Source organism: Callionymus lyra, chromosome 19 (assembly GCF_982586985.1).
Source record: "Callionymus lyra chromosome 19, fCalLyr1.hap1.1, whole genome shotgun sequence".
NCBI lineage: Eukaryota > Metazoa > Chordata > Actinopteri > Syngnathiformes > Callionymidae > Callionymus > Callionymus lyra.
Window position 1 is genome coordinate 17,276,183 of NC_141836.1, and position 18,545 is coordinate 17,294,727.

General features: G+C 42.4%; 1 protein-coding gene across 7 annotated transcripts in view; it reads left to right on the plus strand.

The window, feature by feature from the left end:
- The window catches only part of agrn (agrin), a 236,399-nt gene that overhangs the window by 186,427 nt on the left and 31,427 nt on the right, over positions 1-18,545 (plus strand). For 6 of the 7 annotated variants that reach the window (XM_087780707.1, XM_087780708.1, XM_087780709.1 and 3 more), the window contains 6 exons: positions 1,263-1,406; positions 3,628-3,752; positions 3,875-3,980; positions 7,819-8,211; positions 10,361-10,486; positions 16,096-16,223. In XM_087780707.1, the coding sequence (XP_087636833.1) occupies positions 1,263-1,406; positions 3,628-3,752; positions 3,875-3,980; positions 7,819-8,211; positions 10,361-10,486; positions 16,096-16,223 (1,022 nt within the window). The remainder of the gene's footprint in view (positions 1-1,262; positions 1,407-3,627; positions 3,753-3,874; positions 3,981-7,818; positions 8,212-10,360; positions 10,487-16,095; positions 16,224-18,545) is intronic. The other variant, XM_087780711.1, reaches the window with a different exon arrangement.

An 18,545-nucleotide genomic window follows, 5' to 3' on the forward strand; every position in this document is an offset into this window, starting at 1 on the left:
GCATCGTCTCGTTCTTGCAGGGGGTCCCAAAGGCATTACCAGGCCCGGGTATGGATGAGTCAATATGTTTTTAGAAGAGTTTCTTCAATGAGAAACTTAAATATTATTAAATATTTAAAGAAATTACTGACATTTCTGACGTGGTTAAAAACATCTTTTCACTTAGTTATTCCTATGGTTGTTCTCAGTCAGTGGAAAATATTCAAGTTTGTTTTTTCAACAATTTGAAAAAAGTGATTTGCTTTATTGAATCCTCGTCCACATTAAAATGAAAGGAATTGATGGTACATGGAGCATAAATTACCAACTGTGAAGTCGCTTTTATTCACTCAAAAGAAGTCAAAATGTTTTGATTCACGCTTAATGATTTGGACGATCGAGATCTGAGCAATAAATCCATTTGAATAGAAGTATGACAAACCCCTTTTCTTTCAACCAGACAAACGTTTTATTGATGGTCTGCAGCGTCAGTTATGATGATTTTATCTTAAATGTGTGCAGATTTAAAACATCAGGATACTTTTTTTTACACCTGAGACCTTCTAAGATCGGATCTTATCTTAATGATTTTTTCTTTGGCCGATGCTTGATCATGTTAGTATTGAAAACATAATTAAGTGACATTACAGGGGGTTTAAAATGTGTGTGCTGGTGCTATTGTAAATGTAGTAATCACTGTTTGTCTTTGGGATTCATCTGACTCGTGCACACATGAATCATTCAAGCAGTGAAATCTATGCTAACATTACAGTCTCATGATCGTGAGGTTTCGTTGCACATGTCCAACAGGTGTTTCTTAAAAGTAAACAGTCAGATTCGACAACATGTCTGACTTTACCCTTCAGTTTTGTCACGTCGAATCTACTTTCATTGGTATTCCTGCTGAGCACCGGGTCGAAGCTTCATGTTTTGTCTGGTTGTAATGCAATTGAGTGGCCACCTCTGCCTCCTGCTGCTGAGCTATCATAGGACATCTCCCCCAAAGCTGTTGAGCGCTTTTAGTCGCCAGCAGGAGCCTCACCTGCGCCCTGACCTTTACAAGGTTTACCTACAGATAGCAGGACGCCGAAACAGGATTGAAGGGTACAAAGACATATATATATATTATTGAGTCTAGGAACATGACTGGTTGATGTCCTTCCTCTGGCCTTACACAACACTTCTCAGAAGAATCCCACGGACAATGAACTGGATCAGAAGTGAGCTTTCATCTTGAACCTCTGGAAGGTCCTCATCACAAGTTTTTTGTGCTTTCATGGCAGCCTGTAACTGTGATGCCGTCGGTTCTGTCCGGGACGACTGCGAACAGATGTCCGGTCTCTGCTCCTGTAAGACGGGGGTGAAGGGCATCAGGTGCAACGTATGTCCGGATGGAGAAAAGATGGGCGCCAACGGCTGCGACAAAGGTAATAACAGAACAGGTTTCACCTTATAAGAGCGTTTTTAAATGTTAAAATCTGATCATATACATCCTCATATACGGTTCTCCGGCATGGGTTCATATACAGTATATGTAAATATCTCCGGTAGTTTCCAGACTATAAGCTCCTACTTTTATTTCACGCTATCACCAACGTTTCTCCAGCGACTAATCCATACATTTTAATAGGTTATTAGCCTCCAGGAGGCGCTGTTTCGGGGAGAAATACAAAAGAGATAATGCCCAGAGGAAGTGGCCATTTGGATTTTACCCATTATAAGAGTCATGATACACACAGACAAATACAGCTTATAAGTTTATGTGGTGAAAGATCCAGATGTCGAAGAAGGAAATGGAGATGAATCGATATCCACCTCTTCTGCCCCGCCCGCACTCTCTTCTATAACACAAATGGCAGATATCCACAGGTCACCTCGGCTCTAGCTACATAAGAGACTTAACGGTTGACACATAGATAACAGGTCTACGATGATTAGGGTCTCGCTGTCACACGCACGGATCTATTGAAATACTTTTTTATTCCTCTCTTTATGTGGCTCGATCAGGATGATTCACTTAGCCGTGCAGTGTATATTTATTCTCTGGCACCAGCACTATTGATTACCCTGATAAATAATGAACCCCCCCCACCTCAGAGCCACAAGGTAAAAAGCAGTAAAGGTAAGCTTGTGCTGGGGGTCCCACAGCTCCTTGATTAAGATACACCATCAGATATCGACTGAAAGTCAAACACTTAACGAAGCCAGGCGTCCCTGAGCAGCGAAGGGGGCAGTGGGCCACACAAGCACTTCCTGCCAGATGAAAGGACGAGCTGCTGAGAGAAGGTTGCACATGAAAGCTATAGCCATAGGGTGGGGGGAGGGGGCGTTCTGAGCCCATGTGATGGAGCTACAATGCAAAGCCCCCTTACTTGGCACCGAGCAGGTGGAAGGCAACTCTTGCTGCATTTCAAAGCTTCAAAGTCGTCTTTGGAATTCCCCCGGAAGATACGTGTGGAGAAAATGGCAGAGCCAAAATGTCGGCGGCGCTTACCTTCACACATCTTCTGTGCTGAGCTCTGCACAACTCCAGTGATATTCTCTTTCGTCTCCTCAAAAGTCCGTGGAAAGTTTTGCGCTTTACGATTCAAAATGAATGTATTGTAGCAAACGTAAAGAATTTTCTTACACTTTAAGCTGAGAATCATACATAACACAATAGTAAACAGTTCACACATGAAGTTTTATTTTTTACTAATGTTTCACATGTAGAAGTTTAGCAAGGTGACACCTTCCTGTAAGCCACTGATAAAGTGAAAACATGTCCTCTCAACCTTGAATTATATATAAACCAGAACAGTCATTATCAAATACATACCATCTGCTTTCACTTCTTCTGAAAGCTTTTGTTGTCTGTTTGCATTGAGTCTGTTCTTTACGCTGCCGTCTCCCAACGTCTCATCATAGACTCATTGAAGTCAAGCTTACATGCTGTTTTCCTTTTTCAACAGCCAGATCGATCCCCCTTTATGATAAAAGCTGCCTCATATGTATTTCTCTGTGTTGTTGCCATCATGATGCACAAATAGACTGTTCAAAACATAAACTATTTTCTTCTTATTTTACCGTCATCCTCTGCTAAATATCTCTTTCACCTGTGTGTCTCACTCGTTGTAAAGAGTTAGGAAAATATGGTGGTTTAATCATTTACATCAATTTTAAATCGGGGGAAATTTAGTTCAACAGAGTAAGATGAATAAAATACATTTCTTAAAAATAAGGATTTTATTTTGTGCGCAGATGAATCGTGTTTAGTGAATAAGATCCAACGGGACTCGACCTAGAGAGCAGGCACTTTTTTACTAAGAGAAGGAAACCTCAAAAACAGTATAACTCTGCAAACTGTCTGAAGTATTACACATAGATAGGGAAAAAAAAAGTTTTTTTCAAACTTGTCTTGCTAAAATAATTCAATTGGGTGTAACTTAGAGTTAGACGCAACTTTGTTGTTGAAAATATTACCACAAATTTTTGAACGAGTCAAATCATTTTATTTTTGATTGACAAGAAGTCAATATGATGGATAAAAAATGTATTCAAGCACTTATTATTTAGTTGATGCCAGAAACTCAACTGGTTTAATTAATTGTGCTCTTAAAAATGAAGTTATTTCTATAATATCGTTGAACTGGGTGTCTTTGTCGACAGGAGCCGAGGGCCCCAAAACATGCGAAGAACTGACCTGTCATTTCGGAGCTTCTTGCATGGAGGTGGGCGGTCAGGCCCACTGTGAGTGCCCCCCGCCAGACTGCAGCGAGAGAAACAAAACCAAGGTGCGGGACTCACACCAACCGTATGCGGGAGATATCATTTACAGGAGATGTGGACTCGGTGTCCTCCGGGGAGATAACATGTGTTACAATCTCCGCTCTCTCCACATTTGCCACTGGAGCAGGTGTGCGGCTCGGATGGGGTGACCTACGCTGATCAGTGCCAGCTGAGGACGATCGCCTGCAGGCAGGACAAAGACATCACAGTCAAACACTTTGGACAGTGCACAGGTGAGTCTGCTGGAGAAACCTGGGTGACTCACACCTCCAACATAATGACTCACCTTGGTGTGAACCTTCTTTCATTTTTAACTTTTTATCCAAGTGATCCTGGATACAAAACCTGCGACTACTTAAGCAAAATAAATGTGTTTGCAGCATAAATATACATAAATTACATGTTCCTTGTAGTTCATGATCGATATAAGAGGCACATCCTCCCGAACACATCCAAGTTTCTTAATTAGACGATCCTTATTTAAATCATGCTGTTAATGTCTTTGTAATTTGCAGCATCGCAGAACAGCAATGACTAATCACGGCTCCTTCCTCACAGCTCGCTCAATTCTGATTAAACAGGTGAAGTTAATGTCTACCTTTACCCACATTATCGAGCTGCAGTCTGGCACGCCAGCTCCATAAACAAGGGAAGTTCATTTAGTCCTTGAATCCTTCTTCAGAAGCCGCAGAACACATTGATGCAGCTTACACTGTAAAGAATAGGAGCTAAATTGTTTAAAAGTTATATTTTAAAATATATTTTTAGAAATAAAACGTGTTAGGAAATGACAATGATATACATATATTTATATATATTTCTGTAAATTAACGGAACCATTGTCTTATCTCTGGATCAAAGTGATCCAAAGGCCCAAAAAGAAATGGGTTTGTGGTATCCCTTGTGTTTTCTCTGGGTCAAGTTTAACAAACTCCACAACTGCATATGTATTTCCGGGCCTTCGGGTCACCTTGACCCTGAGCTGACACAAGGGTTAGAGAATAGAAAGATGAAAAATTATGACAAAAAAAAACGTATTAACTTATCAAAAAAAATAGTATTTTGTTAACGCACAATGATAATAACAATAAGAAAATAAGAATAAACAATTTCCCGAAGAAGACCTCCTGAGGGATCAATAAAGTTCTACCTAATGTATAGAAGGACAAGAAAACAGAGCAAAAATACACATTTGACAGCATTCATTTTAAAAAATCCATTAAATGTTTTAAATGTCTTTGTATGATGTATTTGAGTACCAACGTGCAGCACAATATGAAGGGCTGCCACGTGTCATAAATCAATGCTGTTGACCGCCAGCTTGACTCGCAACAGGAACCCTAAATAGCGAAAAAGCTTCTAGCAAAACGACTATTGTTCTGGTCGCGCGCCACATCTGGCAACACTTCCCGCCAAGCTGGGTCGTACCACGTACACCTGAGAGGACAACACCTTCTACTCGTCTTCTGGGTTTGAACTCAGGCGTTGTTTGGCATGTACATTCCGAGGAAAGATAATTCCAATCCGCACAGGTGGAGGGTCCAAGAGGATTTTATTAAGCTCTTCTACATCCAGCATTGACAAATCCAGGACCCTGGTTACCAGGTGAAGATACCAAAATCCATCCCAGATTTACATTCCGCTGTTGCCTGGCAATAGCGATGCGGGCTGCATGGTAATCCGAACATGGTCGTGCACTGAAAGACTAGAAAGCGCCTCCGAGCGCGGACCCAGGGGTGGACCAGACAGACGAACACTCGTCCCCGCAGAGGATGTTTAATTTCTTCCCCCGGATGTGCTTGCTCTGCGGGTAGCTGCTCCGCCGCCGCGGCTTGCTCGAGGGTTAGATCCTGAGCTCATTTCACGTGTGGCTGGGTGCGAATTAGCATTAGCTCTGCCTCCACCCCTCACCAGCCTGCAGCCCCGGCCTCCACCCCCCACCCCACCCCACTGTTTACACGTTGCGCTTCCAGACGTCCCGGCTTCATTTCTGCGCATGCAAATGCTCGCTGAGAAAATGCCAAGGGCTTTTGTAAACCAACCAACACCAAAGCAACCCTACTGCCACCGATGTGTGCAGAGTTTCTGCTTAAATGCTGATGATGATTTGTGCACGGTTGGTCACTAAAGCCGAGAAAGATTCATTATCCAGCAGCAGATGCTCCAACACAATCTTTTTACTTTCTAACTAGTTTAGAAAATAAGCCTTTTCTTTCGCTCTCGGTATCAGAGAAGACCAAAACATTGGACGGCTCGCTGAAATCCCGCAGGGAATGACCAGTTGGCAGTGACCTGTTTCTCCCATATGCTGACATCACCTGTAGGTTCGCGGCAAATTGGCAACCCAATGCCAGCATATGGCCGTGTTCGCCAGAGTCCTGATATTTCCACACTCATTATTCTCTCTTTCCCTTGCTCTCTCAATTTGCAATTCTATTTCTTCCCTTTGGACTTTTAACAATCATTCTCCTATTTTTGATGAAACCCCCACTTGTTTCTGGTGTCTTGTTGTTGTTCGTCTTCAAGTCAGGATCTATTGTCTTTCCTCCCCCTCTGTCCTTTACTCGGTTTTCTCCTCTCGCGACTCGTTACCAACGGTCTTAATTAGAGCCTTTCAACAGTAAATACATGCCTGCTACAGATAAGATGGAGGAGCCGATATCGCTCCGGCGGAGGGAAAATCAGGGGGAAACGCCAGCCATTTTTACTTCCTCTCCTGCTGATAGTGCACACATTTGGCACATCTCTGAGTGGGGCCTGACACTAAGCTTGCCTCCTGAGTGGCAGGTGTATCCAAGAGGAAAAGCAATGCTTCCCCCCCCCCTTTTTTTCTTTCCTCCACGATAGCATCGCTGCTCTTTGCACAGCCATCCAAATCTCTCTCTATACAAATATCTGCTGTTCCTTAAGCCGACACCTTCGGCGTCTCTCAGGCCTCTCTGCGTCGCAGTAGGTGTCGCTCCTCTGTAAATAATTGCCGTCAAATAGACGAGTATCGCTGTATAATTAAGCCCTACACATTATCTTAGTCAAAACCTTAATGAGGTGCAAATCTTCACGTCTGCTGGTGTCGTCACAGATTTTTTTTTCACTCCTGGGAAGAAAATAAGTAAAGTAGGAGCGTCGGTGTTGTCACGGCAGGTTGGCTTGGTGGAATGTGAAGCTGGCTCTTCTTCCCCCCTCAGGAGTTTTTGTCCTATTTATCACGATTTCATCACAGACAGTTTGTCCTTTTGCACCAAAGCTCTCTGCATTAGTAATGAAGCTCTTTCAGAGAGCGGCTTTTTGCTGCATGTTTGTGTGCATCTGTTGACACAGTGGTGGCGTTGACGGATGCTCAAGCGCTCTGCAAGCCGGAGTCTTTGAAGCTGGAGTTGAACCGGCTTCTTTTCGCCCCATTTCTATCAATCATTCATCACCAAAGGCTCTGGCTGTTGGTGATTAAAGCTTCTGCACGGCGGCATTTGAATATGGATCTATAATTCATGGGCACTGGCTGTGTGTGAATTAAACTCACAAACATGTTTCTTGTAGCGCACAAATGCGTCGCTGAAATGTGCGTCTACCGTGGCCCGCATTCACGGTCTAACCTGCGTGGGCCGCACAGCTAAATTGACTCGATGCAGGGAATAAAAAGTAGAGAAATATCATGATGTCATCGGTTGGCAACGCTGGGATTCTTTCATTACATAAGATCTGGGAAAAGAGCCGTAATTACAACATTTCACAAACGTGTGAGTCATTTTCCAGCCGTGAATTTCTAAAGAAGCGAGAAGACGGGTGTCTTTGAATAACATCTAAATAAATAAAGTCTGGTTGCAAGAGGCGAGAACCTGAAAAGTGTTTTTGACCTGTTGCCTAAAATAGAAACTGTGCAGTTAGATTGGCTGATTTTGGTCATGTGATCAGAGGGGCGTGGTAACGGAAATAGCGTTAAAATTAGCAACTATCTCAGCTATTTGAAGAAGCATTATTATGACATCGTAAATGTAGTTTGGTAGCTGGAGACTCAAAGCATTTTTCATCTTTGCTCAGTCATTCATCCATTCCTTGCTCCCTTCCCTCCACCAGAAACCATCACTGACCGGGCAGACCGACCCACACCAAACCCCCCCGTCATCACCACGTCTGTCCCCTTGCATCCGAGCATCGTGTGGGCCATTCCGCCTCCGAGAACCGCGGAGGTCGAAACCAATGAGCGGCGGCCGACCGCCGCACCCTCAGCCACCGTCACCCACGATCACACGCCACCAAATCACCACCTCCACCGCATCAACATTCAGCCAACCCCGCCACCCTCACCGCCGTCATCCCGCAGCGGCTCCCACGCCGCCTCCTTCGAGGAGTCCGGCAGCGGCGAGCCGAGCGGCGACGACCAGACGGAAGAAGAAGAAGAGGAGGAGCAAGAGGCAGGTAGCGGCGTTCCAGCGGAGGCCAGCGGGCAGCGGTCTGAGGACTCTGTTGGTAAATCCCTTTCACTTCATTAACCATGATGCTTCGTCATTTGTGTCTAAATGTAAGTTGGGTTTTAGCATTTCCATGATTTCATTGTTGAATAGAAAAGTTTTTCGAGTGACATTGTCAAAGTTACTCATAAAGAGGATGTTCATCTCCTCACAAACTATCTCAATTCCAGACAAAACACAAATCTATTTGCACGGTTCACTGTTGCTACATCACCCATGCTCCTCTCCGTCTCATCTCACTAGCTCGCAGCAGCTAGCAAAAACAAAACCAAAGTACAAGAAGACGGATGAAAGCATCGGTCCATATCGTAGGATCTCTGGAGCCGCGACAGGCGGATTTGACTGGGAGGTTAAGGTGTGAGCAGGCGCACGGGCTGATGATGTTGTCACATGACTGCTGCCAAATCTAACTGGACGTGGCCTACTGACTGCTGCCGTCTGATTTGTTTTTCCCTTTTGACAATAATATACGGTTGAGATATTTCAATCTATTGTTGTTGTTTTTCTTCCCCCGCACTCGCTCGCTCGTCTGTCAGATTTCAACCAGATTTGATGGAGGAGCCTCACTTTCCTCGCTGCTCTCCCCGTCATCCTTCTCCTGGAGATTCATCCTTGTCAGTGGCTGACCGCCGCTCAGCCGACTGACAGGAAGCCCCTCTGTCCTGTTGTTATGTGTGAACACTCATCCATAGGTTTCTTATTCTGCCGTTTAGAGAACATTTTATTTTGTTACCATACTGAATAAATACAGGGTTACATAAAGCAAATTCAGATCATTTTAAATGTGTAAGTCTGATTAAATAAAGTTATACTTAAAGTGGCAATAAGTAAGATTTAAAAGACGGTTACTGGCTTCCCCCAGTGTCAGGGCAATGTTACTGCAGTGGTGTTGCCAAATAATGCATTTGTATACGGAACTAGTGAAAGGATTTTATTAAATCCTTCTCCTTTCATATCTTGCTCTGTGCTTCATATGAAATATCCGTTCCGTGGTCACATGGACACTTACTCAATAAGATAAAAGGTCAGAAACTTCTTCTGTTTGAGTCAGAACTGCTTAAATTAAACCAACAGAAAACGCATACAAAAATCAAATGTCAAAATGTTACTTGGTGCAGCTTTAATTTTTGCATATGATATTTTATTTGATCAATTTAAAATGAAAAATAATAGTTATTTATGCATTTGAGTTTGTCCTACATCAGTTCACAGATCATGTTTATTGCATACTGTATAATGCAGATCAGTCAAAATTACTTTAAAATCTTGATCAAAATGAGCCAACAAATATTTAAAAAATATATATTAGTGAATAAAAAGATGAAAAAGATTTTATACCATTATAAACGTCTTAATTAGACATGAAAAGATCCTTCGGTTGAAGCCGACGGTTTATATTCCACTGGCAATATGTTCACGTAATCACTAGTTTTGTGTGCGTGTGTGTGCATTCCATTGCCAACTCCTCTGTCTCCCAATGGAGTCGTTCACATTCCTCTTGTTATACTACGTTGCCCTCTATCACCCTCCAGCACTATCCCAGCATCTGTAAATCTGCAGACCACACGCCAACAGATGCCCTATAAACTCCCTCCCTCTCCCCCCTCCCCCCTCTGATTTCCTCTGACCCTCAGTCCTTGAGCAGGACGTCCCTGGTCGCTGACGTCTTTACGACTTGTTTAGCCGATAACTGTTTTTCTAGCACGATTATTTCTGATCGCTCTGGGGTCGTAAACCGGACCGAGGCGCCCGCATTAATGAGGACCAGGGTTCAGGTCTTCTCCTTCGGCGCGAGCTGTGCCAGCCGTCTTTATTATTCAAGATACAGTGAACGCAAGCCACCTCTGGGAGCCAATGTGCTCAGTGCACTTAACATCCCTCATCATTCAAAGTGCTCGGCGTATGACATTACCAGTAAAAGCACCCAATAATGCAGTTAAATCTTTCCTCACCGACGCTCGGATCCACTTTCAACTTTGGTAACAAGAACCATAGAAAGTTGAGATCCCAAATGAGCGACGTTAACCTTTTGCGAGACTAAATGTGACTTGTTTGAAGTATCTGCTCGCATCTCCCCCGGGGGTCTTTGACGCGAGCATCCTGGAAATGAGTGAATTATTAAGAGCCCCCCGGTGTCTCGTCCTCAGGTCCCAAGGAGGCCAGCTCCTCCGTCCCCACAGCTGAGGAGCGGTCGTCGTGCGACAACACGGAGTTCGGCTGCTGTCCCGACGGCAAGACGGCTTCCATCACTCCAGAGGGCGCCAACTGTCCCCGTAAGTCTCTCTTTCTAAAGGCTTCCTGTGACTTTGACATGGATGTGAGTCTCTTTAACCTTGAATAATCCCATGACGTCTGTTCATCTGTCACTTCATTGCTGTCAGGTCGACTGAAGTCTGTTGCCTGACTCGATCTTTCAGCCTTGGAGTCTTATTTCTTCCATTATATTCACCGTGGGTTCTTTATTTTGTGATTATAGAAAGCAATCCCCCCCAAAAAAAACTTTAATCAAGCACATAAAAGTACATTTAAAGGCCTCTGTCTATAAGCACCATGCTAAAAAGACAAATAGTAAACATAATTTTCTTTTTTAATTTTATGTAGTACATGCTTTTTTTCAGGCAATATCGCAACTAGATAAAAAACAAAACTCCCAGACTACATGAAAAATGTCTAGTTGTCTAAATTGTCTTCTTAAATCTTTTTATCGTCTTTTTTAATAGTAGCTTGTTCATCATCATTACGCTTCATGACACAGTGATAAATGTCCAGACTTGACATTTCAAGAGAGGATCAAACTAGCCCTACTTTAATTGAAAGAAACTCCCTCTTTTTTAGCATTTGAAATATTGTTCATAGCAATTGACTCAGTCGGACAGCAGGTGGCAGCGCTGTTATAGAACTCACTTGCATAAGACACTGCACGCTAGAGCAAGAACAGTTTATTGAGCCCCACAGTGACCAATCCTTATATGATTCGTTGGGGCCAGGTAGATAGTGGACATAAAGATATTTTTATATTAGCATGTACAGAAAATATACCTCCGAGGCAGATGTAATATATTCGTGGCCACCTTAACCAGGTGCTCAGTACACCTGGTTGTGTTCTATACAGTACTTCTTGAAACTGGACATCCCTTTAGAATAAATAAGGACAATTTACAACAAAAAAAAGGATTCCAGGTGAATACTTCAATATCTAAAGGGTGAAAAGTCAAATTAATATAAAAACCCAAATGAATTCTCTAAAGTCCCTCTTTGAAAGGCCTCCTGCCCTTTTCAATCCTCAAATGCATTAAGAAAGTGGCCTTCTATACTTTCTAATATAAAGACACTCACTCTTCTCTCTATCTCTGTCTATATCTCCTCTATATCAAAACCGATTTCTCTCCCCTCGACCAGTCTGCCAGGCTTTAGTCGTGCTCTGCTTCATTTCTTTTGGGAATTGAACAGAGAGCAACAACCAAAGGCCAGGGCGGAGCAGTTGTACCAATCATGGGCTCCCACCAGGCCAGGCTTCACACAGATAAAGGCTCCTTATTCTCTTTTCTCGCCCCTTATCTCTGCTCTTTTTCTCCATCTGCATCTCTTCTTGAGATTTAAACTCCATTTGATGAATGGGTAAAGCTCCTTTGATTTCACTGTTGAATCTCTTCAGTCTTGACGGCGAATGAATATAAGCTGAAACTAGAGAAACTATGGCCCGCAGGCCACGTAAGGCTCATCAAGCTCTTTAATCTGGCCCGCTCAACATCACTGATAAACTTTTATCAAGCGTCCACAATCTTTTTTCTACCTGTTTCGGACCTGTTTAATGTTGGCTGCATTTTTACCGACAGTCGATGAAAAGCAATTTTATAAATTGCATGAACAGCAAAAGAAAAATTAAGAGAATAAAAAATACATCAGGAGCCTCAGTTTAGCTTCTCTGCAACAAGATTGCCTTCCATGTAGAGTTTTCGTTTCACTCATTTTTGCTAGTTTATCGACCAGGAAACAAGCTTAAAACATAAACTTGTTTGTATTTTTTCCGGAACAATCTCTCATGTCGAGGCTTTAACACAAGATGGATGTTACAGAGCACTACAGAGGTTTTTGGAGGTTTTTAAGTGTCTTTTTGGACAAAGATGAAGACGAAGCAACTGAGCTTCAGTCCCTACGTTAAAATGAACATAGGTTTTTGCCTATTACTCTAAAAAGGAACAGATTACTATGAAAATAATCCCAACCCTTAGTCAACACGAGAGGGAGTAGAAAATAATCGAATTATAATTTTAGAAGAACTATCACTTTAGGTCAACAGTTTATAAAAGCGTCGGAACACGACCGGCATGGAACGAAAACCTCGGTTTAAGAAAACTATCGCTCCAAAAGATGATAAATGAACTTCTCTCAGTTTGAATATCACTTGCTGGAGTGTCTGGGCAGAGAGATAATTCCGAGTTCATAGAAAAAAAAACACTCTTCAGCCGAAAGTGCAGAAGCACAAAAACGGCTCAATTGTTAAAAGGCAGGAGAGCAAGAAGGAGAACGATCTGTTCATGTGTGATGAGATGAGACAGATATTCAGGTTGAGATGCAGTTGGAAGTTTTAATGGACGCCCAAAGGATCATCCAGCCAAGGACAGAGTGGAGTTTGGCAATTACTCCTTTTGTTAGGGTTTACGCTTTTAGGATGATTCAAGAAAAGTTGAAATGGTAACGTCGACCATTAGGACCTCAAAAATAAATTCAATACACAGACCTTATCACTTTGTTGTAGAGACTTTTGTACCGCTTTCTACATTTCATGACTGTTGCCACTGATTGATTCCTGCAATGGTCCCTGAATCATTATCAACCAAATCTCTAATCAACACATAAAGTGGGAATATTCCATCATTTTCTTCCAGTGAAATGAGTTTTCCATCTACTATGATTGCTTTATTTGTTGCTACTCAGTCTGGAATAAAAGAAGAAAATAGTCGCCCAGTGTTGTTGGAATTACAACGGGCCTTACAGATTCCCTGTCAACAATGATGTACACCAGAGATCAATTCTCTCCTCAGCTCAACTGCGACCGATAAAAGCTCGCAGCACAATAAGCTGATCGATTGGCTGGATATTTTGTTCCTCCTGAGAACATCCCGGCACATCCCTCGCTCATTAGGAGCCAAGTGACGCCTCTTGCTTGTAAGAATATCCATCAGATGGTTTCATTTAGTCCAGCGGTTTATCGATGTCACCCAGACTCTTATTAAAACAGATTTGTTGGGATGTCGATACAATCGTCATGCAAGTCACTTAAAGACTGTACTTTTTAGAAAGAAGATTAATTATTTGCTTCGCACTCTGGGAAGAACACCCGGTGATTAATTACTTAACCTTTTTAGGTCCTTTCGTGTACTCGGGAAATCACTAGCAAATTGCCTACACCCTTTGAGCAATCAGGCCACTTGTGACATTTCGACAGATAACAGGAGAGCGCAGGCTCCCGCCAAAACACTTATGTGCTCATCGTACATTTATCTATTCAAGTGACAACCTTTTTTTTTTACCCTTCAAATACCGTTGATGGACATTAAATCCATGGGTGGCTGTAGCTGTCCATAACTCACATGCACAAGATACATGACACGAAAAGCAAGAAAACTGCATCACAGTGAAACTTCAAAAAGTATGTGGATCCAGATGGTAATTCAGAGCTTTCACCAACAACCATTTATTCACTTGTTATTGTAAAAGATAATTGATCCTATAACCTCTTTTGGGGAATTAACGTTGGAGTAGTGGTTTTCTGCCTAACAACAAGAAGGTTGCAGGTTGGTATCCAGAGTTTGTATGTTCTTCCCATGCTTAAGTGGGTTTACGTGTGACACTCTGGTTTCCTCCCACAGTACAGAAAACATACAGAAGTAAATTGTCTGTAGGTGTGAGTGTCCGACCTGCGACCCCGTTCAGCATATAAGTGGTAGAAACTGAACAAATGTGTAATATACAGAATGAAACCGGTTAATTATAGTTGGATTATTATAGCTGTTATAGTTTTCACACTGCTGATGAAATTCACGGATTTAAGAGTTTTCTGAAGTTTTTGGAAACTTTACAGTGGCCTCTCTTTGGACCCTTGAAATCCTACACGAACATACCCAAAATTAAAATACTTTATTCATCTTAAGAGCCTGTGCAGCAGTGGTGAAGGTGTATATATATATAAATATATATATACATATATATGATTGTTATATTTAATGACGTTAGTGCATTTTCCTACCTTTAGGTGCTAAACATTTGGACAAACTTTATACATAAAGAACTTTTTATTCCGGCGCTTGAGACCCAAAGTGCGACACAGGACATTACATGGAGACGAATAAAAAGGCAGCCATAACCTCCCCAGTCCCACAATAGAGATAGATTCTGGTATTGTAATGTTTACGAGTCGACTTAAAAATGAGCTACGACTCGAGCCGTGCGATTACAGGGGGAGGGAGGAATTGATTATTGACAATCGACTCTCTTTTTATGACACTTTATTACGGAATAAAAATGTCAGGTTACCGATCTGGTTTGCTCATGGTGGAGGGCATCTGCTACCACTGAGCACGGTTGCTAGGCAACTGGGCGTGGTGGGAATGTAAAGACGAGCATTATAGAACAGGATCAATGTTTGGATCAAAAAAGATCAAACGACAGACATGTCCGTCAAGGACAGAAAACGTCATTTGTTGCCGGGGGGGAAAACAATTTTGTGTCAAAAAGGGTGAAATCGTTTGGCTCTTCTGGAAGATCTCTGTCTTGTTATGGTGGCTGTCATCTGTCACTGCTTAATGTGTTGCTGCTGAAGGCCACGAGGTAATACCTGTTTGACATCAGAGGTAATGACCAATAAATGGTCCTGGGAGCATAAACGAGCGGCTGAGCCGCCGCTACAGTAAACTCTTCCTTATGGCGACTTTCACATGCTTCAATTGAGTCTCACAATCAAATCTTTTTTTATCGCTCGCTCTACAACTCAGCGTATGCACTGAGCCGGAAAATCGCCCTCTCTGATGTTTCTCCGCTGCCCATTTCAAGTCAGATCAGTTTTTCTTTCCTTTTTTCTTCCCCTCCGTCCTACTGACCGCAGCCGTTTTGTTTTATGGTCGCTGTCCCTTTTCTTGAAGGAGCCCCGGAGGGTGACGGGACGGTTTCTCCGGGTTCCTTCTCCAGTCAGTTTGGAATCAGCCACCGCTCTCTCTCTCGGCGATGAGGAGACAATCCTGGGCTATCTTTCATGATAATCATACAAGTGCTCTGCTCCGTCTTCCTGCCGCTGCACAGGAAGGGGGAGCCGTGATTGATTTGGGCAATTTGTTCTGTTGATTACGAGCGGCGTGGAAGCTCAGCATCGGCGTCTCACACGCTCTCGCCCCGCACTCGCTCTCATCTTTATTCTCCTCTTCGCTCGCAAACAAATCCTAGCGAGCACTGATAGATGTCGGACTACATCAACTCCAAGGTCGCACGCAGACAGACTCTCTCCTTGCTTGGGGGGGGGGGCACTTTTGAGGGGAAACCTATAAAGATGTTTGATCTCTGTCTCTGTGTTTCTAACGTATTGTCTCTCCACTCAGCAACTCGTGCTTCCGCCAGCTTTAAGGATGATTCTCCGTCTGGTAAAACCTGGCCCGTTTTTTTTTTTTTTTCCAGTTTATCCCCTTCCTTCCCTGTCATTCTCTCATGTTCTCACCGTGCACATCCTCCACCAGCACAGACGTTTCCGGTTCAGAAGAATCAGCGACACTAACCCTTACCTGACACACCCATCACTAACCTGGAACGGGCACTACTCTCCTGAAAGATGAAAAGGGCTTCCCGACTTTCAAAAGACCACGTGTGAATCCATATTTCCTTCTCTCTCCAGCCACCATGAAGTTCAGTGGTTTCCTGCACCTGGACCAGGTGGAAGGGCAGGAAGTCTTCTACACGCCGGAGATGGAGGATCCAAAGTCGGAGCTGTTCGGAGAGACGGCCCGCAGCATCGAGAGCGCTGTAAGTGCTGATAAACTAATAGCGCCGATTCGATTTTCTCCAGTAAAGAATTGACTATAACTTGATTAAATGTCAGTCGAAGCTTAACTGTGGTTAAGAAGGACTTTTATAAGCAGCTTCAAGGTAAAGAGTATTAGCAACAACCCTGCTACACACACTTTAAGTCCCACAATGCACTGCAGCAGATCAATTTCTCTCCATATATACTTTATATATAAACATTTGATGAAATTTTGATGAAATTCAAGCCATATATAATACATAACACAAACAGTATAAACTAATATAATATAAACTAATTTTACAGACATGTAAGGGGACAAAAAGGGGGGCAGAAGGCCCAATAAAAAAACTCATACATCCAGTTCTGGTGAAACTTAAACCATGTTTAATAAATATGAAATAATTACCAATAATATTACCAGGGTAAAGACCAGTAGTTATGCTAGTTTAACAGCATGTCAAAATCTTCAAGGATCGCACTGCCATTGTTGATGATATAGTCAATTTGTCAATCAACCATTGCCACATAAATGGCATGGCTGGTATGATTAAGTCCTTTAACAGATTTTCATAATCTTAGTTATTAAAAAATGTATACGAGAGAATCTTAAAATAGACAACAATCACATATACAATTACTCATCATCATCCATGTCCAGAAATAAATGAACCTGACTGGAATATTTATATCAATGAAGGTCATTTTCAGTTATGAATAAACAATAGTACATTTATTTTTTATAAAATTTTCTGTGAAAAAATAATTTGTGATTGCAGTGCACTATTTGAAACTAATTAAGAGTTTATTTTATTTATTAATAAATATTTAGCTCAGTAAGTTTTAAATGAACTAATGTTGTAATAAATTATTAGTGCATATTCCACTGTGATTATGATGAGAGTAAATGCCATGCTGCCCTGCACTACACTACAGGATCCTGACGTGAGCCTCCGGGCATGTTTTCTAAGCCAAAGCTCTGGTTAGATGAATATTCTATAACATGAAATCAAAGCTTGGTGTCGTATAATAATAGCAAATTCCATGTTTGCCCAGCGTTGTTCAATATTTCATGGCTATGAACCAGCAGTGCGGTTCAACCCGGGAGTGAAGAAAAGTTTCACAACTTTGTGGAGAAATCTGTCAGAGTAGTTATTTGTTGTTCTGCAGTGTGTACCATGTATGACTGACGCTTTGAAGCCAAAATGAAAGAATACGTCCGAAGTGCTTTTGAACAATGCTGCTTGTCAGTTTCATACATTCCCCTTTTTTGTTTGCCCAGAGTCGCATGCACACGAGAACCGGGGTTGTGTTCCACTGCACTTTTAATTAACTTGACTGACGCCGCTTATGTAATCTGCTGTCACCGCAGGAGCTCAGACAAAAACAGCATTTTTCAAAAATCAGATGGTTTTTCTTTGATCGTAGAGAACATGTCGAGCCGGTTTGATTATCTTTAAATTTAGTATTACTTTGACACTTTATGAATTAGTTAGGTGATATATATTTTAAACTATTGGGCACTTTTTAAAGTTATGTACAGACTTGTAGTTAAGATTGCCTCAGATAGACAATAAATCAACTTCCCTAGACCAAAAAGGATTTAAAAAAAAACCTTTTTGTATTGAAATTTGACTCTGACGTCTAGGAAGAACAGATTGATTGATTTTGAGTGTTAAGCTTGGGCTTGAGGCGAAGGATTGTAAGAGGGAATTCTGCTGCTGAATAAGTTATGTGTATCTTCATGGACACCTCAAGACTGGAATCTGAGGGAAGATGCTGCAGCAGGAATTTAACACCTCCTCTGCAGAGTTTGAACTTCTCCTGGAGGGCTCTCGTTGTCGGCCCTGGACTCTGTCGATGAAACAGGGTCTGGAGTGGAAGTGTGTGTGTGTGGATACACATTATGCATCTACCAGCTGTTGAATCGGTGTCAGGCGCCCTCACGAGACCTAATCTACTACCTCACAATGATCCGTGCACGTGTGCACTTGTTAACACTCCAAGTGTGTGTGCATGTGCAGCCCAGTGTGCCACTCGACAGGCGGCGATCTCCTCTCACTACGCAACACACCAATTGAGCTCCCTGTGATGTAAACACAACACACATGGATTCGGACGTGACTGTCTGTCAATGCAAAACAGCCATTTGACGACTTGACGAAGTGCAGATCTTTTACCATTGTTGGAATTTCATTTATTCTTGATCAAACCAACCTAGTCCCGAATTCATAGCAATAATTAATTCACTGACCTGCAGCTAAATGTCAGAAGATTCAGACAAAGCCGACAGCTTTCCTCTTAGACAGTCACTCTCAGCC